This window comes from Cinclus cinclus, chromosome 3 (genome assembly GCF_963662255.1).
Source record: "Cinclus cinclus chromosome 3, bCinCin1.1, whole genome shotgun sequence".
Lineage (NCBI taxonomy): Eukaryota > Metazoa > Chordata > Aves > Passeriformes > Cinclidae > Cinclus > Cinclus cinclus.
Window position 1 is genome coordinate 22228320 of NC_085048.1, and position 23935 is coordinate 22252254.

At 35.1% G+C, this 23935-nt stretch overlaps 1 protein-coding gene across 1 annotated transcript in view; it reads right to left on the bottom strand.

The window, feature by feature from the left end:
• The window catches only part of CSMD1 (CUB and Sushi multiple domains 1), a 1073346-nt gene that overhangs the window by 853946 nt on the left and 195465 nt on the right, over positions 1–23935 (bottom strand). The window contains exon 2 of the mRNA XM_062489724.1: positions 1692–1908. Coding sequence (XP_062345708.1) covers positions 1692–1908 — 217 coding nt within the window. The remainder of the gene's footprint in view (positions 1–1691; positions 1909–23935) is intronic.

The following is a 23935-nucleotide window of genomic DNA, read 5'->3' on the forward strand; positions in this document are numbered from 1 at the left end:
TATTCTGATGCACCGTTACTTATGGACCTTATGAAAGGCTCTTCAGGCAGCACAATAAACTAGTTGAATGTACTATATTATTTTACCCAATTTCACTATAGAAGCTGAAAAAAAAATACTATACAAAATATGGAGTATTACTTAATTGTTACAGTTTGTGATGGTGATATAGTTCCACAGCTATTTTTAAGGAAAAGCTCCAGATTTTGAACACTGGCTATAGAAACACAATTACCCAAAATGTAGCGGAATAGTTTAACTATGGTGAAAAAGAAGTGCATGCCCTAAAGCAGAACTTCCAAGATGCTCTCTTGCATCTGCATGCTGTCAGCTGAAAGACCAAGACTATAAATTTCCAATATTTGCTGAAGGAATTGTTTTGAAATGCATACCTGCAGAGGTGTACACTTGTGAATGTTCTTTGTACAACAAAGGATATGACATGGGATATGAGAAGTCAATAAAAACCTGTCATTCAAATTCTGCTATGCTAACCTCTGCATGCTGCAAAGCCACCAAATGCTTTTTTCTTCATAATGCCGTTTGTGAAAGTAACTGATTGGCAAATACAAACGCTGAGAAATAAAATATCTGCTTAATTGGTGCTTTTCCTTTAAACGATATTCTGCTGAGATTAGTACTAAAGAAGCAGGCATGTTAGACAATGATAATAAAAGCATTTGAGTAAAAAATAAATATTTCTCCCTTATATTGGTGATAGAAATACTAAAGTTAAGTACAGTAAACGAAGCCCACACCCTCTGTATCTAAATCATTGGTAGCGATGTACTACCTTCCAAAATTCTCAGAGTTTTATGAACTGAGTAAACAATCAATCAGAACATTGTTCTTCTCAAAAATATCCAGTGATGATGCCCACAAATATGTGGAACAAATTGGTGATGCTCCCACATTTGTTTTAGCACTATATTATAAATCAGCAGCATATAAAAGGGTAATCAGACAACAGAACTGACAGTAGTGTTTTACAGAACTCAATAAATCTCATGCCTGAACAGAAAATGACAGAGCAGCACTGAAAGCACTGTTTGCTTTCCAGCTCCACAGTCCAGATCCAGCAAAAGACTGAGGAATTTATAACAAGACACCAATGAAATTAATGCTTCAAAACCTGAAGTTGTGAAAAGCTTCAAGATCAAAAAGCTTCCATAAAGCCTCCTTATGACCTCAGTGGTATTTGGACAGATAAGACACACTAGCTTCTGACCTTTAAAGATCCCTAACTGTTTAATGGAGAAGAATTTCAATTTTAGCAATGTCAAACAATTTACAGCTGAACTCATCTCAGTAAGAAGTCTTTCAAAAACTGGTGACTGGTGTCTTCAAGAAAGGGACTCTTGGCAAAACCTGGATTCCACCAACAGAAAATAAAAATAATATACTGAAACAAGGAATTCTTCTGTGCTCAGGGCCTTCGCCAAAACTGAATTGTTGTGTAAATTTTAAGTGCAACTGATATTACTGATATACAAGCTATGGCCAAAAAATCTGAAATTTGGATTAACATCTTCTTCTGGGAGATCTTGGAGCATTACTGTCCCCTTGGCTGAGGATGAACCAAGGAAACACAATATATGTTCCAACATATCATCAGAACACATACTCATGGGAGCGAAAGAAAGGTAAAGAGACAGACAGAAGGAAACTGGGAAATAAAAAAGATACCTTACCTCACTTTTAAATTGCCTTGCTGTGGTTGTCCATCATAAATTGATAAAATATCAAAATCTTCCTCGAGGGCAAAGGTATGAAATGATAATTGTATCCTGTTACGCTCTCCTGTAATAATGATCCATGTGCAGTTGGCATAATTTGGATAACCATGAGGAAATCCAGGGCTTTCTATAGTACCATTTGGTCCCTGTACTAAGCCTCCACAGGTCTGACCTGAAAAACAAGAAAGGAAAAATTGCAGTTGGTTTTCTTTTCCCTCACCAAGCATATATTCTTACATAAGTACCTATATGTACTTTTTTTTTTTTCTAGCACATAAGGTTGCATTGATACCATTCTTCCCTTCAGATTGAAAACCCTCATAGCTGTATTTTCTGAGACACTTGACGTCTTCTTACACAATGAATCAGTATTTGAGGTTCTATAAAATAGACATTGTATGACTTATTCATTCAAATGTGAAATTTCAGCATTAGCCTTAATGCCATAAATTCAAAGGACTGACAGTTCTGGCAAGGCAGCGTTCAAAACTTTTTGGCAAATGCCACTTTAAAAGTTTCTATATAAGTACTAAAATATGAGAGTTTCTGATGTTCTGAAACCTACTTTAACATGAAGAGCAAAATGTAGATACATTTAATATGCTTTACTTTGTTTTGCAAATAATCAAGATTTCTATACTTTGAAGACCCAGCAAAACTTCTGTGGTATAATATTTTTAGTTCCATGTGATTTGTGATAAGAAAAGTGGGGGGTTTTGTTGTTTTTTTAGCCTTTTTAGTGGTTTGGTTGGTTGGTTGGTTGGTTGGTTGGTTTTGGTTCAATTTTGGTTGGGTCGTTTTTTTTTTGTTGTTGTTGTTGCTGTTTTTGTATTGGTGTTTGTTTGTGGGTTTTTTGCAAAATATAGCACTAAGGGTTTATGCAGCAGGCTTTTGTATCTGGTTTGTACGTCCTACAGACATTGTGAGGGCACAAGAGCTGATTAAGAGGAAATCCTCAGCAAGACACCTTGATTTCCAGTGCACAATTGCTAGTTTCTACCTGGTTTTTTTAATCCCCCACACAACAGTTGTACTGACTCTGAGTTGGAGAGAAGTGTTAATGGGATATTTGAACAAAGAAAAATATGAGGGCATTATGTGGACTGTAATGCTTGGATTATTATACACATTTTAAGCACTTCAGAACAAGTATAATCCCACGTTTTATTGTTATACCTAAACCAGAAGAGTATTTCTGACTGTAATTTTTTTTTAACTTCCCAGCAGTGGTCTCAGACTGAATCTTTCAGAGAAGTGCTGTCAAATTCTTGTGGGAGGTTTCTAAATCTTAATAAGATGGATTTAAGAAAAGGGATTTGCTCCTAAAACTAAAGAACTTACAAGTAACCATTTTTTTTACTAAATTTCAAATATAACTCTAATTAATAGATAGAAATGCTGTAGGGATTTAGGAAACTTTTAAAACTAAAATCTTCTCTGGTACACCTATCATTTGATTCACTTTAATAAGACATCTTTATTATTCAACATTTGCAAAGAAGGAACCTATTGCACCATGTACTTAGCATGAATATTTCAGTTATGTACTCTTCACTAAAAATTATCACCATTCTTAAAGGCACTTGCAGATACATTGTATCCTTCCTACAACCACAGGGAAAAGGTCATATAAATGCCACAAAAAATTTAAAATAATTTAATTACTACAGAACTGATGTTCTGAAAAGAGGAAAGGAAAATTATAGTGACAGCCCATCACCCTGTTACTCTGACCAGCTACTTCATGTCTCCAACATCGTTTCAGTAAAGTCAAGTACCCCTTGCAAGCTGTGCAGCACAGCAGTGCTCCTACCACTCAGGTGAGAAAGGTTTGCATTGAAAATTCATGTAAAATCTGTCTAAGACCCCATTTTAGGAGAAAAAATTTGTAATTCTAGTGTATAAAGAATATAGTACACCATATGTAACTGCCTATGTAAATGCAGTCTTTTACTACACCTCTGACATCCATGGAGACAAATTATGTCCTCAATCTCTTTGGGAACCGTAGAGCTGGCTTAAAGCAAAACTTTATTAACCTTTATTTTTAAGCTTTAATAAAATTATAGTTATAAAGTTTATAATAGCAACTTTATTAACTTTTATTTTTAAGCTCCATATTTCTGGGGTAGTAAGTGAACCCTCGCAGCCCCCACATAGCAGTTTCCTTACACAGACACTTGTTACCTACTTGCAGAAGTTGTTTTAACTGCTAGTGATTACTCTCAGTTTTATTCCAAAAGGTGTTTTGTACTTGAAGATACAGGTTACTGGGAATTATTATTTTGGAAAATAACCAGACACTAATGAGGAATAAGACAGAAAATGTTTTACCACTCTTTAACTTAAGCATTTCTTACAACCCAGAGTCCTTTTTTTCTCCACTTTGCTTTTACTCTCCTGAATATATATTCTCCAAGTTTTGAAACTATTCATACACAGGTTCTGGAACTATTCATACACATATTGCCTATTCACTTTATATCCAAGAAAACATGAGGCAAAGGAGGATCATAAAGAAAAATGATTACTGTGAAATGCTATTTAGGCTTGTTCTTAATTTTATATGCATATATAAATATATACTTATTTACTTAGCGTTCAGTAAAAAAGCAGTAAAAATACTAGACAAAATTTAATACACCCAGAAAACTCATTGCTGTACACATGCAAATTCAAGGAAGATTTTGCTTCTGAAGTAAGCAATACTCACAGATATTTTGAGAGCTATACAGACCCAGAAAACACATCTTTAAGTCTGTCCCTGTCTAGCTAAGACACAAGCAGGTTAACAGATTAGAATGTAGAAAAAAAAAAAAAAGCCAGCTGCTACCTATATAATACCTATTTTGTCAATATATGTAAGCCTAAAACCTTCAGAACAGTCAAATGTTACACCTCTTCAAAGGAGTAAATTCAGCATCAAACCACTTAAGAGAGATTCAGTTGGAGGATATACTTGGAGAACAGGAACAAAGAGACTTAGGGTGACAGGTAGCAGCAAATTAGATAGGAGTTGAGCATAAAATATCCCACAAGAAATAATGCAGTTTCTGATTGTAGAGACACCACAAACCAGTAAGATTACACTGATGAGACTAACTAAGAATATTTAGTTTCTTATGTGTATTTTAAGAGAAGAAGGAGTCATCAAAGTAAAGAAAATAAACATATCAACAGGAAAATGTTAAAAAATATCGGCAGAGATTAAGTAGTTCTGCTGGGCTGAATGTAGACTGAATATCAATGAATACACCCCAAAAAGGTCTACTCCTACATTTCTCTTCAGCTGTGGCCTTTGTGTCAAATAAAATAAATACTGCCATTTTCCACAAGATTTGCAGTCATTGATTCAGTTCAATATGAGTATGCTGAAATATTTCAATATTAAAGGTGTATGAGACAGCCATGATTTGTATGATACCACATAACTGTTTATATGAGTATAAACTATGTAGCTATTATTTTTCTGTCATATGTTGTCTGTAAGAAGACACTTCTGGACAGCTATTTTTACTTTATGATATAAAAATGTATTTAAAAAACCTGATGCTCTTGGGTTGTAGTTGAAAAATATTTAAAGTGAGTATGGTATTATTCTGTTTTTAAAGTTACCTTGCATATCCTATCCCAGTCCTATTGTACCTGCTCAGGCTCAATATTTCTCAGTCGTGATCCCTAAGTGAGAGCCAATGAAGAAAACAAAATAATGCATTTTGCCCTAAATACTGGTGCCAAATGGGTGGTAGAATCACTAGGAATCAGTATAATTTTAATATTGCTTTGCTGTAAAATTTTGAACAAATTTCACAAAATAAAAACTTATAAAACACTTCCTAAAACAATCAGATTTTTATTTTCCCAGGCCTTTAGGCTTATTTATCACATAATCCCCCTACACACATTACCCACCCTGTTTAACATATTCATTGACTTCTTTTTGTTTGTTTGTTTCAAGTTTCAAATAGTTCTACCAAAAACATGCAAAAAAAGAGCACTTCTCATGTGATTAATAAGGTGGTCTGTGGAAGACAAATATATATGTATACAATATATATATTTATATAATTATAGTTGGGAATTTTTGCAAGATACATGTATTTTGAAGAAGAAAACTATAAAATGCATCAAAAATAACTATAGTAAAGTAAGTGATGCTGAAGATATTTTGATCAATCATGAAAATGAAGTCACATTTATTCTAATGACTGCAAGTAGCATCTTCCATTCTTCAGCAGAGAGGCTGAGAAAATATGTCTAGCAAGATCAGATCTTCCTCATTTCATGAAAAAGTTTCTAATACGAATTTGTTGTATTAGTAAATTTAATAAGTAAGAATAGGTGTGTTCAGCCAGATCAAAGGCTCATTCTGCTCAGTATCTTCTCTCGAAGAGTAAGCCAAAGGAGGGAGGACTTCGACAAAAACACATCCCTGCCATTCATGAGCAGAATCAGGAAATTCTTAAAAAAGACATTCCAGTACCCTTGTCTTTCTGTTTAATAGTCCTTGATAGATTTGTATGAACTCATCTCTGAGTCATCCTCTGAGTCTATACTAACATCTAGGGTCTTTCTGGTATTGTAGAGGGAATCCTGAAACATAAAAAACACTCTTTATGTTTTTATTCAGCATTTACCTTGTTAGGTTCATATGACACCCCAGTAAATTTATACATGAAAAGAGAATATACAGATGATCTTTACCTATGCTTTCTATGCTACTTGGCAACTCAATGATCTTTGTCATGTTCCAGCTTCTTTTATTTCCAAGTTCAAAAGTTCCATTTCATATAGCTGTTCTTTGTACCTAAGTGATTTTATCACCTTTGTATGGCCATTTTGATGCTGTGTTATACCCTGCATGAGACAGGGATACCAAAACTTCTTGTAATATTCAAAATGTATATACACCATTTACGCAGTGATAATTTTAATCCCTTTCCCTCTTCTCCTACTAATTTCATGTTTTCTTTTCTAAGGTAAGTGGTAGCTTGACATTTTATATGACTATGGGTTATAACTAAGGTTTATTTTCTCTGGAATTACAGTGAAGCTAGAGCCTGTCATTTTACATAGGAAAATGTGATTTATTAGATTTCCTACAGTTTATTACTATGTACATCACATCACATTGCATTCATCTACTCTGAATTTTATCAACTACTCCAACACCCCCTCACTTGGCCACATAAGGCCATTTTTTGTATTTCTTTACAATTGCTCCTCATTTTCATTAACCCATCACTTCCTATCATTGCAGTCACTTCATTGCTTACCCTCTTTTGCCGATCACTTATGAGAGCACAGAACACACATGCCAGCACAGATTTCTTTGGGATGCCATGGTGATGCCCTCCTTTGTGAAAAAATCCATTTTCTCCTAAGGCACAACTTTTATCCAACCTTTCAGCAATGTACAACTTTCTTATGCCCTAGCTGATTTATTTCCTTTATAGCTGTTACTGGGGACCCTTATTGGAATTCTGATGGCCTTTGTCCACATTCAGGCTGACTAATTCAGAGAACTCCAATAGGTTTGAAAAGCATATAATTTTAAACTTTTTCTTCAATAGGTCATATTTAATCATGCTTCAATTGATTTTTTCTTAATAGAGTTTCCTAACACAAATATCAGGTGTTCCAGCTTTTATACCTTAACGCCCCTTGGTCCCTTTTAAATATGGACATCGTAGGTGAATTGAAGCTGGAGATTACTTTTGCTGTGCAGTAATTTTTTTTCTAGATTGTCTTTTAAACTCTGGATAATACACGGTGCTTGTGACATTGCTGTTTCTCTGTCCCATAACCTGCTCTACCAAATTTTCAACTTTAAACAGAGGCATTGACAAATTTTCCACAGAGAAGAGTTCAGGCATGGGAATTAGAGAGCATATATATTTTTGTTGTCTTCCTTAATCCTGTCTTTATATTGTTAGTATCTATTGGCCCAGCAAGAATCTCTTCCAGGGTACTTGCTCCACCTGTTTTCAAAAGGAGAGTAAATTTTAGTTTTACAGAGCTGGCCTGCAATGCTTTTGGACATTAATTTTTATTTCCAGGAAAACCTTCAGAGAGGGCCCAGCAGCCCCTAAATCTTACTGGTTTACACTGGTACACCTGCTTGCACATACCTTACCTTGGGATTATTTCCCTCTGGCACAGAACAGCACTGACCACTTGGTCTGGATATATAACAGGATAAGTCCCATCATCTCTCTCCTATTTTTTTTTTTTTGTGAGGCCTTAATTATAGGAGTCGATGGTTAATGCCTTCAAAGATTTTAAATCCTCTCTCCTGCACAGCAAATTCAGACACACACTCTCATGGCCCCAGAGCACCTCATGCTTGTAATTTTGACTCCTTTAGCTCAAACATATGCACAGTTGCAGAACAGCAAAGTACATGAAAGCAACAGTTATGTAAATATGACTTTTAACAAAAAGGTTTATAAAAAATGTTCCCAGTAGTACAAAGAAGTGTTATGTACACATAGAACAAAAAAGATTTTGCGTTGAACTACAACAGATAGCCACAGATTTAAAATGCTGCTGGTATCAGATGAGAATGTGGAGCAGTAAGACATGAACAGGGGATCTGCACACCTTGTTTCAACCATCCCTTTTCCCTTCCCTTGTATTTTCATATTCTCTCTTTGTATTTCATCCTCTCTTGAGCTCTATGTAATCTGCCAGCACTTCCTACCCCCACTTAGACCTGCAGACCCTGCAGCTGTTCCATCTGTTGCTCTGCTGTGCATTGGGCCTTCATCACTCCCTCATTATTGTAACCTCAAGCCGTCTTCTGACTGTCTTACTACTCAGTAAAACTGCTATTTCCTAAATAACTTCAATCAAGAACGGAAATGTCAAATGGCCAGAGAGGCAAAGGCACTATTCTTTGAGGACTGTTTTAAATAGCATGTAGTTTCCTCAAGTGTCCTTTAAAAATCCATAAAAAATCCTCACAACACCATTATGAGGCACTTTCCAGGGAATTAATCAAGTCAGAAAGTACTGAGATCCTTTTAATCTAGGTATCACTGAAGATTTATTCACAAGCAAGCCACCATCTTTACTGGCATAGCTGGAGCATGCCCCAGCACAGATCTCACAAAGAGGGCACCTGCCCCACACCAGAGTCCACCTGCTCTGCCCACCATCGCTTTCCAGTCTCAGGGAGAACTGGCACGACAAGGCTCCAGTACTTCAGATATTTAAACATAATCAAGACAGTCCTAGCTAAATGTGAGATAAGAGCAGTGTAAATTATGTTTTTGCAAGACTCAGGCAAAAATAGCAAGAGACTTAGTGAGATTTTTTTTCAAAATTATTTGATCTGAAATAACTAATGTCTGGAGGCCAGATGGGTTATTAATTAATTAATTAATTAATTAATGACTGAGAGACCTCAGTGAGTGATAGCCAGTGCCAGCCCCAGGTGGGACCAGGGCCAGCACCTTCCTGGCTGCAGTGCAGCACTGGGAACCCGTGCAGGTGTGCGAGTGTGTGGGTGAGTGTCTGGACAGATGTGGTGATGAGCAGGAGACAAGGAGAGGAACACAGGAAGGCTTATTCAAGAGCAAGACCCTGGGCTGGATGACTATTGCAGCCCAGGGAAATTGTAGTCAGCTCCATGGGTGGGTGAGTAGAACACAATAGATGGCCAGAGACAGGGCAAGTGAGGCTGCTGGTGCTGCCTGAGCTCATGTTAGTGTGAGTGTGTCTGACTCTGCTCTTCCATGCAGCCAGCTGTGTACATTTGTACGTGGTGTATTCTTGTGTTCTGTGTGCCTACTGGGAAAAGTTGCTCAGCCTTGTCACTGACTGTATCTGGGAAAGAGACAGGGCAGCCTCACCTCTGTTGGCTGCTGGATTCAACCCTTCCAAACACTATCAGTTTCTTCTGAATCATTAAATATTCTGTAGCTTGGCACTAAGGGTAAATATAGAGGAAAAATGGCAGCTAAATCACAAAACTTAAATGGATTTCCTTTAAAAACAGATCTATTCAAACCCTGCAATTTTTGGCTGTGACCAGTCTAGAACCTTCATGGGGTCCCTCTCACATGAGATGCTTGAATGCATGTAATAACCTTAAATTCTGATGCAGACATCCACAAGGTGACTGGAACTTCATCAATCTATAAAGCATTTTAAATTCAGAACTTCTAGCCACAGGATACATATTAATTGATTGTACTGATGAAACATAAAAGCTGGTATTTTAAAAGTCTCAGATTGGCCATGAGAGTCAGGCACTAGCTTTTTCGACCATTTTGACCATGTCCTTTATCCAGACCTCAACTGAAATTAAATTGTCCTAAAGGTTAGAGATTAATATTACTATTAAGCAAGAAATTCTGAAGTAAATCTGCCATATTGCTAGCTGTGCTGTGCATCAGAGCAAAACATCTTAATTGCTGGTAGGTGAAAGTTTTTATTTTAATGAAGTTCTAAATGCTGAAATGTATATTATACATAAACTGGATTATGCTGCCATTACAAATTGAGAAAAAGATATTTCATGTTCTCTTTTCAATACTGGATTGCCCAAAAAGACCAATAAATCACTATTCACAAAGGTTAATGGGGAAATAAAATGTGGGACAATATTCTCTCTGCAGGAAATACTTTTTTTTTTAAAAAAAAGGCTTTAAATACTTAAAAGGAGATCCAGTGTATAACACTATCAACTCAGTGCCACTGGTTAGTAGAGGCAACAAACAATAATATCATAATTGCTCTTTCAAGGCTACAGCTTGACAATGCTTCCTTCTGACACAGCAATAAGTTCTTAACTAAAAGCAGCTGGATTATATGAGGATGGTTTATCCCTTTTCCTTCGAAAAAAATATATTTTATCCCACTAAAGCAATGATCTTTGCATATTCTTCTTTCTTCCTTTGAATTTACTCCAATTGTTGTTAAGATTCATCAAAATGAAGGAAAGGAAATGCATCAAAAACAAAGGAAGCAATGCAAGCCCTATACCAGATTTGAAATACGTAGAAAGTGGTGTTGAAAAAGTTATTTTACAGAGAGTAAGATCGTATATTTTAAAATTTTGAGCTACAGGTAGATTTAGTATCCTTGAAAAAAAGACTATTCCTCATAGATGCAAACTCATTCTGCAAATGTGGATCATTGAGGAAGGGTTGGATTTCATTTTTCTACTTTACTAAGATAAAGTAAAATAAATTGAGGCTTTAGGTAAACATAAGTATTAATGTTACAGTTACTTAGCAACAGCTGGTAGAATTAGAGAGCATTGTACAGCTCAGGTAGATAAAAGGAAAGTGCTGATTTCATTGTTTGTGAAATAGTCAAACTATAAAAGAACTTCTCTTCTGAGCTTCACTGGAACAGGACAAACACAACTGTAGGAAGACTAGTCTGAGGATTTATTTACTTCTCTTCTGCCAGACTCCTAGAACATACAGCATAATTGTCTGTACCAAATCTGATCATTTCAGCATTGTCATTTTGACTTTCATTTTTATCGATGCCTGTTACTGATGTAATTTTCCCAGGCCACTTCACTAACAGCATTGCTCACATGTCAGGATCTTAGAGCAGCTTTTGTTATTATAATCTTTGCCACAGGATGCCTACACCATGAGGCTGAAAAGTGAGCCATAGCTCAAGCAGTTTGATTTTAAACTACTACTAAAAAACTCATTGTCAAAAGGCCCAGTTCTGAAGACCATGAAGAATCCATTTGTCTCATTGTAACTGCTCCATGAACATCATCTACATTAACTACTTTATCTTCCCTTAAAGTCAATATTTTTATCCACACAACCAGTCCAAAAAGGTTTCAAATTTCTTCATCTCTCTTACTTGAATTCATCCTTTCTTTGTATTTAAAACAGAGTGGAGTCAACTGATATCAACTGAGAAGGACAAACACTATCTTCCAAATTAATTGGGTAAGTTATAATGAGGAAAAAGAATGAGTGACAATAAATTTTTCAATAGTCATTAGAGAAGTTTCGTTTTCAAAGATGGAAGACTTATTTTTAGAATTTAATTTAGAAAGATCGGATGATATTACATTAGGATTTAATGTGAATGCCATCACTTTGTTAATAAAAGCACATTTTGCAGGAAGAATTTTATCCATAACATTAAAAATTATATTTTATAGATCTATTGCAAGAAATCATGAAGCATTCTCCTTGACAGGTGCATTATTTCTGTGCACATAATTGTGCTTCTGATTTAGATGTGAATTTTATGTAAAGCAGAATCTTTGCACTATGCAATGCTAGAACAAAGTATGAAAACTAACATTATAACAGAACATAGTTTGCAGCATTAGCAAAGTTAAAATAATCAAAACACAGATAAAAGAGCAACGCATAAATCAGAAATTTACACACACAAAACATATACAATCTATGACTTTCATTAACATCACCAAAGATGGAATGATGTAACAGACAAACAATCCCTCAAAATTATAAAATCAAATTACAGCTGTGTGAGACAGTCATGAATGGAACTGAAATGATGTGTTCTAATAATTTTAATCACAGGAAATTTAGTACCTTATGTTTTGTAACTTATTGATATGTTTACACAGTATTAAAGTAATTTCTTATTTTAATGGGGCAATAGGATGGCATGAAGGGTGATGCAGCTGCTGTGCCTGAGTCATGATTTCAGTAGCTAAGATTCATGCACAGCTGTATTCAGACTGAAGTAGTTAACCACCATCTTGCAGCATCAATAACACTCTCAATTGCATGAGTAACTGTGGGTCTGATTCAGTGTTGCTCCAAATCCTTTGGTCTTCTCTACATTAATTCAAAATGGCACCAAAATAATGCTAGTCTGATTTAGCACACCCAGCTCATACTGGAGAAAAATTACTAAGGAATAAGACCTTTTTCTGTTTCATTGCAAGATCTAGTTTTACTTCTCCCATATGAAATAGAAAGTTTCAGTGTTAGGTTTTCCACTGTGCAAATCTCAAGCAATTATTTATATTTGTAAATAATAGTTAGTAATGTTGTGAACTGTGAGGAAAATGCAATCAGCATTACCTTTAATGTACAGCTGATTAGAATAATATTTTATAAATAATATATATATATAGTATGTCTATTTACTAATTAAGCACCCTCAGCCCATGCGAATGATTCAGATACACTACAGAAATAAAACAGAATTCAAATAAATTAAAAGACTTAGATGATAGTACATACTGAAACTATAAAGAAGCAAGAGGATGTTTATGACATTACATGATTAAATTACTTCAACTTACAGTGCAACACAAGAATATATCACACAAAAGTTTCTCATGGAATTAAGATGGATGCTATTGTTAAATACCAAATTGAAAGAATCACCCAAATATTCAATTATTTATGAGTTAAATCATATCCAATTGAAGAAACTAAACTTATTTCAGGCTCTTCATGTAACCTGTGCCCCCACATACTGTGTCTATGTCACAACACACAACATTATTTCAGGGGGTAGTCCTGAACTTGATTTCTCAAGGGGATTTTTAATCCTTCATTAAGGCATAATTACCTTATGCAGAAGAAATACACAATATACAGAAGAAAACTACCATTTGCAAGAATATTACAAGCAAAATCTTATTATGTTCATTTTCTGTGAAATAATGTAGAAAAGCAAAAAGCTGTCTGCATCACTGACTCATCCTCAGGAACCCGTGTGACTGACAGGAAATGCAGAGCCAGAAGCAGCACAGCAAGTAGATGATATTCATGTTGGCACTGCTAAAGCTGGTTGTGCCAGGGTGGGTGAAATGTAGGCTGATCTGCCATGTCATGTAGGACTGTGTCTGTGGTGCAGAACTGCTCTCAGACCTGTGAGCTATTCTAATGTCCGTAGTCACTGCTTCCACAAAATCATATGGAGATTCTCTAGAATATTTTTAATTTACCACTCACAGAACGTGCCTTTATGGTTCCACATGTATCCTAATGCAAACATTTTTTCTAGACAAGGTACAAATACAAAATTGTGTGTCCTTTCTCTAGGTCTAAAATTATTGACTTTGATGTTTGGGATAATCAAGTGACCTGACTTTAAAAAAGAATAGTTGAGGTATGGGGATGTTGAGGGGTGAAAGGCATTAGTCCTGAGGTCCTAGCCTTTCTGAACAGTAGCACAGTTTATCTGACTATGGAAGTGTCCAGGGGTATTATCATACACCCACTGAAGTCAATGCCAAGGAATCCACAGATCTCGGTGAGAAAAGAATCGACTTTGTAAATACAGACTCTAATAATTTATATATCTGTCTTGCTTCCAGGAGAAAAAGAAAATCCAAATGGGAAGCCATAGAATGGCACAACAGAAGTGTACATGCCTTTGGGAGACTGCATTTGGCCCTTGACAAGAGCAGGATAAGAATCTAAAGTATTGGCTTTCACTTATGTTACATCAGACTGCATTATGTCATGCTATCTCACATCTCACCTGACAGGTACATTTCTGTTACAAAACATAAAACGACAGAGAAAACAGCAGTGATTTGGAAACATGTTTATGTTAACTGAGGTGAATAGTCAATTAGCAAATACCACAAAAAAAAGGCTCTAATTAGTTAGAAGATTCTTGTCCCTAAGAATAAAAAGCCTTATCAACTCCACAATTTTTATACAATTAACTATACATGATTAATTCAGTGAGCACTGTTATTAATAGTGCTTATAGTTATTAAACTACATAAGTTATATATAATAGTTATTAAACTACAGCTGTATGATTTACTCTTGAAATTCTGACAGTGCTCACTTTTGTCATGCCCTTAGCCCACCTAACTCCCAGTTTACTCTTCTGTCTACAACTGTCCTTATTCAGGGAGGAACATGATTATATGTATGTGAAAAACACTGAACGTATGGTTCCTGTGGTAGAAATTGTAAAATTAAATTGTCCACAATGGCTTGCAGGACAGAGAGCAAAATCTTGTGTGATACTTCAGCTATATTATTGACTATTTAAATTGATTATTTGCTTAAGCTGCAGCCATATCATCTTCTTTCTGTCATTACAAGCTCTACCTAAAGCTGTGTAAGTCAAGATATGGTCATGAGCTGCAGTCAGCCAGTCTGTACAAACAATGTTCTTACAATTTCACAGAATATATCTGAAATATAAGTGTATTTTGAAAACAAATTTAGGATTCACAGCATTGTATACTTCATAAACAAAATCTGGTCATAAAATACCACACCTATTATAAATAAAATTATTACAAAATTAAGGAAATATTGTGTTTGATTCTTGTCATTTGACATAACAGGTATTTTCCCATGTTTATATTTATAAAGTGTTTATTCTGTAGGCTATTTAAACAACTAGAGCCAGAAAACAGAACATCAAAGGTCACACATAAAATTATTACCACATAGAATTACAGTACTTGAACAAGACACCACCCAAACAAACTTCCCTCAGTTTGGGCTATTCATAAAAAAACAACAAAAATCTTCAACAAACAGGTTTATTATTAAATATCTTTTACTCATCTCAGTTATTTATCTTCTGCCCTCTTTAAGCCAACTGTCTTTGTGTCACATTCCTCCAATTTTCAGTTGATACAGGCTGGCATGTTTTCCCTAGCTACATCACATCAGATCAACTGCAACACTAGTTAAATTTCCAACTCATACAGTGATTCTATCTCCTTTCTGCCTTCCTGCCTTCCTGCCTTCCTGCCTTCCTTCTGTTTTCAAATACTTCTTTGGCAATGACGTTTTATTATTTACTCTCTAACCTGATATTCTTAATGATACTCTATCAATTACTTTGTTATTTCTATGCTTCTGGGACAAACCCCTGTGTACATTACTAGTATTCAAAGCAAGTGCAGGGAAGAGGTCTGTTTACAGCATTTGTTAAATCTTTTTCGAGATTTATGACTGTTAAGTTGCATAATGGACAGAATATATACTTCATTTAGTTGCAATTTCACTTGTTTTTTCTATGTGAAGAGCTGCAGGAAGACTGTGATACTGAGAAGTTCCATTTTGGCACAGGCAGAGTAACACTGTGTCCTGGGCCATCTGAATTTTGCACACATAGCAGTGGGTTCCAAGCTACCTATTAGACCTCAGGAGAACCATCGTGAAGTAGCTGGACCATTGGAGTAATTTGGTCATAAAACCATGAGAGTCAGAAGTCAAGAATATTCTTTAAATTATTAGAGGGAAAAACCAGAACTGTCATTAAACCCTGCTTAAGCTTACTGTCTAACCTGCGCTCTGAAAAAAAAGTTCAAACCCACTATCTTATCAGAAAAGGTGTAAATAAGAATTACAAGGATGATTAAAAGCAGGAAATAGGTTCTGCACAGGGAGCCTAAATAGATTGATTTTTTAGCCTGCAAAAGTGACTGCTGAGGGCAAAGGTGGGAGAGATCCATGGCATGACAGGGGTGAGAAAAAGCAGTCTTCTGTCCTGGTTTTCATTTCTCTGTTTTCATTCCTCAAAACATTCCTTTTGCTGGTAAGTTCAAACCAAAACGAGATATATATTTCACCTAGTGTATAAATAAACAGCAGAACTCATTTCAACAAGAAAGCAGTTAGACTGTAGCAATAGGGAAGTTAGCAATATAATTAAAAAAAAAAAAAAAAGGAATGGCAGATACATCAAGATAATTTTAAATGGAAATATAAACCTCTGGCAAAGCAAGTCTCTCAATACACAGACCTAGAAAAAGCTTTGAAAATATGCTTACATTCTTAGTTTTTCTACATATCTGCTGTTAGTCAGTGATATATATATAATGCACCAGACTCTGGACTTTGGTCAGCTCTACCAAGATAGACTTCCAAGCATCAAAGGTTACCCATGACAGATTCTGAATAACATCCAATTATTAGGTTTTTTGTTTTAACACTCTGGTACTCTTCTTCATTGAAAGTCTCTAACAAGGTGCACATTATTAAGTAGAATATTAGCCATTCTTAGCCTTTGCTTTTATTGCCTTCATGGAAAATATTTACAGAGCAAACTACTTTAGTTCCCTTTTCTTTATAAAACCTTTACTTTTTGTTTTCCAAATAAAAAGAAGCATTATTAATAGCCAGGCTGATCAGTAGTTATAGTAGCTGATTAATATTAATAGCAACAGTAGCTATTACTGAATTTCTTAAACCACACATTTATAACAAAGTGGATTTTTTGATTTCTCATGAAGCACTGATATTATGGGAGCTTTGGCAGACCTAATATTTGTGTAAAACATTTTTATTATTGCTTGTCTCAGTAGGAAGCAAGTAAAGGAATACACGTGGATTAGACTGCCACCATGAGACTATACTGAGCAATAATATATGAGGAAGAAACAATAGTTTCTAAAAATATAAGTTTGGTTCTTGATTTTCAGGGACCATGTTCAATAAACATCATATATTAGTTTACAAAACTATGCTTAATTTGCAAGTCTCCCAAATATGACATATTGATGCATTTACACACACTCTAAGTTGGAGAATGACCTTGGAAATTTCTTTTGGGATGTTGATATTCACATGAGAGTGATATAATTCCTTTGCTGGACTAGCTGGAGCATCAGCAAGTTACAGAAGGCCACAAAAGAGATTTAGTTAAACACCATAGTAACTTTTCTGAAAGTCTCCACACAGACAAAACTTTTATGAATAAGAGAGAAAAAACACACAACTTTCTCATAAAAAAACCCCTAAATGTTTGGTACTATAGGTCAGCTCTTCAATGAGCCAATTAAGAAAGTTGAGAAATAATTTGATAATAGACAACTTCACAGTGGGAAAATGTGTCTGAAACAGTGAAATACTGTTTTTTTTCATGATGGGAAGATATTCCTTGAGCCAAAAACTTCTATGAGACCACTGTTTTCACATATAGCCATCTTGAAAATATTTACCTTTCAAGATGGGTAGTGACAGAAATGATTGGTGAAGTTCTTGAACAAAATGTGTTTTGATCCTTAAACAGATTTTCCTTAAGCTGTACACAATATAAGTGGTCAGGACTGTGAAACAAACATATGCCCAAAGCAGAGAAAGGAACTTGCCTCTTACAAAGATAAAAATATTTGCACAGAACAGTAAACAAGAGAGATGGTTGCAATTAACAAAACTGAATCAATAAAACAAGCAGGCAGATGATGGTGATATATTCCTGCAGATTTACTTATATGTAAAGAGCTGATAATCTGTTTCGTTTGTAACAAAGCTGTTTTCATTTCAGAGTGAAAACAAAGAAAACTTTATTAAGTGCAGACTTTTTTCAGTTGGAGTATTTTTAATGTTTCTAGTGAGAAGGTCCTGATTTCTTCTCCAGGATAAAAGTGCTATGTTCTTACTAACCTGACTTTTTTCTACTAACATGAAGATGTTTTTTCGTCATATTTAGCATTAAAGCCAGTTGCAAATAAAAGCCCTTTTCAATGAAATTCTATTAGTACAAATATTTTGATTTGAGTTCATACATTATTCATCAAGGATAAATGCAGTGATGACATTTTTGTATCGCACTTGCTGCTGGTGCTCTTAATTTTGTTGAATTGCACCATTTCTTACAAGAGTGGCATGACATGGTTTAAGGCTATTTTCTCCCAATTCCTCAACGAATATTAAAATTCATTATTTCTCTTGGGTATGCTAATATAATAGCTATTTCTTTTTCTAGTACTACATCAGAAAAAATTCAAAACTAGAGGAAAGTAGTATCTCTTCTGTGTTAAAATGTGCTTGGGAGATGGGGTCACTGTATGTCTCTGCTAGCTATATGAAAATACTTTCAACTAGAGTCAGTTATGACAACATGTTTTGAGTTTGAATTCTAATTTTAGAACAGACAAATCTCCACTGAGTCCTTCCTCAGGAAGCATGCTAAGGCTCCATGTGGTTTCTGGGACTGAATAGTGAGTGTGTGTGCCTCATTCTCTCATTCTCACACCTTAATAGTACATATTCAAGCCCAGCTGTACAATGGGTCAGTGACTTCTCTGTGCTGCATGCTTTCAGTTGCTTTGGACTGGAGTGAAATATGGTATCAGAGAGGAAGAGGGTTGTTTTTCCAAAAATCACAACAGTGTGCATGAGTGCTACACACACACAGAGACACCCACAAGCACACACACTCTACGCTCACACCCTCCACTCACAGAATGGGAAAAAATATGAAACACTGAACTAGAATAGGTAGGAGAAAGAACTAGATCCATAGGCAAAAGCTGTGACAAAGAAAGCTAAAAGATTTGTTAGTTTTTGGGGGCTTTGTTTTTAAAAGTAAAAAAAAAAAATAAAAAGAGAGAAAAATCATAAATATATGCCTTGGTCCCATTAAAAAAATAAAAACAAACAAAAAACCCCTATAAAAATAGATGGGGCTTCTTTATATATGCATGCTGACAATCTTTAGTTGTATAATCACATATCCATACTTTTTAAAATTCTCTCCTTCACATCCAGTCTCCTTCCATTCCTTAACCACTTCTCTTACTTTGTAAACATTCTCCAGTTCAATGTCATTATTGTTCTCTCCTAAAAAACCATTTTTCTTCTTTTTCACACAAATAAGCTACTTCAAAGAATAGCAGGTAGTCAAAAATCTAGAACTTTCAGCTAGGTCGTTGCAATTTTGCTGCTTCATTTTATCTAAACTTTAATATTTACTATGATAGTAAATTTATACGCATTAAAAATTTATTACATTTGTCCTGTAAAGAGGGATTAAAATTTCCCCAAAAAGAGAAATCTGCCAGGAATGTAGCTTTCATAAAATGTTATGGAAAAGTATAGAAAAAAATTCTGCTTCCCCTATAGAATTTAGGCATTTGCATCAAAAACCATATGAGGTCTAGTCGACCAAAGCTTCTTAATTATGCAGACCTCATACCTTTCAAAATATTATGCTAGAGGAAAACTATGGGGCAGTGAGCCCTGTGACAATAAAACGCAACTTAAAATTCACAGAATGGTTTGGACCAGAAAGGATCACCTGCTCCACTCCTCCATAGGCAGGGGCACCTTCTACTTGGTTGCTCAAAATCCCATCAAATCTTGAACACTTCCAGTGATGGGGCAGCCACAGCTTCTCTGGGAAGCTAATCTACTGCCTCACTACTCTCATCATAAGAAATTTCTTCCATTACATTCACCATCTTTCAATTTAAAACCATTGGCTCTTTTCCTGTCACTACAGGCTCAGGTGAAAAGTATTTCTCCTTTTAATAAACCCACTTCAAGGAGGCTTAAAGTTCTCTCCAGGGCCTTCTTCAGGCTGAACAACCCCTACCCTTCTCAGCCTGTCTTCATGGGAGAGGTGCTCCAGCCCTCTAATAATTTTCACGTCCCCCCTCTGGACCTGCTCTAGCAGGTCTGTGTTGTGTGCTGAGAATGCCAGTGCTGGATGCAGCACTCAGGTGGGGTGCAATAAGAGCAGTATCACCTTCCTCAACCTGCTGGTCACTGTTCTTTTGCTGCAACTAAGGAAATTATTTTCTGGGCTGCAAGTGCACATTGCCACCTCATGTCCAATTTTGCACCCGTTAGTATCCCAAGTCCTTCTCAGTAGGGCTGCTCTTTCATCACACAGTTGGAAGACCTGGATTGAAGCCTACTTCCCAAGCAATTTTAGCTAATGACTATTCAAGACAGAAAGCAGAAGATCTGAGATCCAGCATAAAATCTAGGCCTTGGCCCCACTAGCAGGGTTTCATTTGAAGAAACCTGGAAACAAATCAGGAATTACAAAAACATAAAATGTTTAGAATGTCTTAGCTGCTATTGTAAGACAAAGTGCCTGTATTCCAAGGGAAAACAGTGTGGTACTTAGCTGTCTAACATTTCTAATTACAAAGGATTTTCTAGAGCTACCTTTCATGTCTGTAATGTATATTCAGATCAACATTAATTAGGTCCTTTCTGAAATATATATGGTTTTCATAAACTTTCTTAAGTCTTCAATGAGGTTTTTGTTTAAAAGACACTTAAAAAATTCAACCTCACTTTTATTCATAGCTGCCTAGACAAAAAGCACTAAAAATAAACCCAAAATACATATTACTAGTTAGCAAATTTTACTGTCAATTTTTCCTTTTTTTACTTATTATCGATGCCCTAGAGACTAAATTATGTCTGGTTTTTGCTTTTGTTTGGCTTTCTAATGAATATAGAACATGTACAAATATGCAATATGAAAAAATAAAAAGTCTCATTTTAAAATTTACCCTGTTGTATTTGACAAAATTCAAACTCTCCCATAAGCAATGTTTTCCCTTTATCATGTATCATTTAACCTGCAACCACAATTTCTCCATCATCTGCAACATATTCTAAAGATATTGCTTCAAAATTACTTCAGTATTCTTCCATCTGCAAATTCTACAGCTATCAAACCAACTGACCACATCATACAACAATTCCTTAAGGCCTTCCTCAATGTAGACCTGTTCTGTATGTTTTCTTTTTTGCATTACTGGTTTGGAGAATTTTCTTCCAACTTCACGAAGAGGTGGTGATTTCTAAACACCCAACTCTGACACAAACTAGATTCTTCCTCTGACCTCAGTAGCACACTTTTCTAGAAGACTTATAAATGTCAGATCATGCTTATATGTAAACTCATTGTGGACAGGATTACTCTCACTTAACTTTAACCACCCAAAGTTAGTCATGTAATCTAAGCTAGTCATCGAGGCTCCCATTTTAGAGATTGATGAAAATTTTAGAAGTGTGAATCATTCAATTTTATCTTATATAGAAAATTTACAAAGATATGAATCATCTAGAAATGTCATTCTCCATTGTTTTTAACAAACTGAGATCAGACTAGCTGTCTAACTCTTACATGGTTACCTGATGAGATGCCAAATACTACCTCACCTTTCCAACTCAGCAATACATGTAACTATGCATCAAACTTAGAAAAAACAAGTCACTCCATTCCTCCCTCTAGGAAGCCTCTTATTCTCAATTTGAACATGGAATTGACCCATTACTCTTGAAAGACTTTTTAGCCCTTCTCTGGGCTCTGTGACATTTATGCAATGAATTAATTTTATCTACTATATAAAGGCTGACAACTATTTTCTATAGATCGTTTTCTTACCAGAAGTTGTAAGTATTCTACCAAAAGGAATAAACACCAAAAGATTAGTTATTATTTTCCAAAATTACAGAGACAAAATTGATTGCTAAGTACATTAAAACTGAAAGAGAAATCCTTACAAATTTTTCTTTGCTGGGAAACCAGCAGTAATAGGCTTAAAGCACAATAAATATGTTTAATTCAAACTTTAGAATTTTAAATTTCCTTCATGTAAGTAAATAGAAAAAAAACATTTATGAGACCTCCCTCTAGAAAAGTATATATATATATATATATATATATATAAATAGATATTCTTTAATGTTGGGAAAGAAGAAAAATATTATTTGTTCTTACATTAGTGTTAGTCTAATGAACTAAGTAGAGAGTTCTCACTTGATGGGAGAAGTTGAAAGTATTAATTTCATGTTAAAGTATTGGTTTTTTCTTTCTAGTCTATAATCTTTAAAAGAAGAATCAGCTTTACCTGTTGGCTTCAACCCTGTGAAGGCATATCACAGCTGCAGCAACTAAACTAAGTTCTGAGCAACTTAACTTTTTAATAGAAGCAGTAGTAAATTTGCTGAAAATGTATGCATTTATATATATTATGTATATATACATACATATATATAATGCGTATATATGTGTGTACATATGTAAATATATACACATGCACACACAAAAACTTTCAGGACTATGTCAGAAATAAAAATTGCATTTGTAAAATGGTTTACACATGCGAAAGAGTTCTATTGGCTTTTCATGAGGGAAACTGTTTCAAATCTTCTCTTTTTATTTGTAGGAATACTTTGTAATTGACTTGAAAAAGAAATTGCTTATTAAATTGTATTGCCACTACTGTATACTACAGCTAGGCATTAAGATCACTACAATTCTGTCAAAACATATTTATTTTGACAGTATGAGAAATGTATCAATTTCAACAGCTGAGAAAAAAGTATCAGCAAAAAGCAAAAATTCTGAAAGCCCAGGAATACACAGAAGAGAAACAACTCAGCATTTTTTTTTCTTTCCATAAAAATGAAACTAAATAAAACTAAACAGGGACACAAGGATGAGGAAGTGATTAATCACTGCACATCCTTTTGGGTTGCAAAATTTACAAATCAGTCTTTAATAAAAGAAGGAACTAATTTGAGTTATAAGGGAATAGAAAAAGCTGTTCTTATACTCTCTTTGATGTTCACTTTGATTTTTTTCAGTAAAATTCTATTGTTCTATGTATTGATCATTTTTTTACAGAGAGATTGTGATAAAGTTGTTTAAGAGAGAGCTTTCATCTCAACTGTTTCTCACTATTCTTGGTTTGGAAATTTTTTCCATGCAGAAAAGCTGTATAAATGCATTGTTTACAAAAATAGTAACATGAAAATCCCTTATGCATACTCAAGTCTCTTATGTATTGAGGATTATAGAAAAGGTGCTGAGGCCTGTTGTCCCATTAATGATAAAAGACTGGAAATAATCTGTGCTTCCTCCACATTTAAAAGAGCTTTCCAAGATTTTTTTTTCCTCCTTTGTCCAAATTTCATAAATTCTGTGACACCATCTGACCATTGCAACATACAGTGAAAAACAGAAGGTAAAGACAATGCATTACACACCACTCTTTTCACAGTAGATATATGATAAGTCTTTGCAGACTACATGGAATTCATCAGCAGTGAGCATATAATTAATATTTTGGTGTCTCAGTCCAAATATTAACACTGAAATTACCATGTACATAACTTTTTTGGTATCTGATGCAGTTGCGTGAGTTATTCATCTGTGCAGGAAAGAGGATGTGTCCCTAATTATCTCCTAGCCACTAGAAGGCCTTGTCCCTTCTGATAACCAAATACTGCAAATTATCAAGCAAGAACCTGGGAGAGTCATACACCTAGATATAGGGGCTAGTCATGCTCCAGATTATATGCTGGAGTTCATAGTAATTTGAAAGGTTTCATGGAATTTTAAAATGCCTCAGGTTAGAAGGGACCTTAAAGATCATTTAATTCCAAGCCGCCTGCTAAGGGCAGGGACATTTTCCACTAGACCAGGTAGCTCCATGCTCCATCCAACCTGTCCCTGCTGTTTGCACAGGATCATTTGAATAGGAT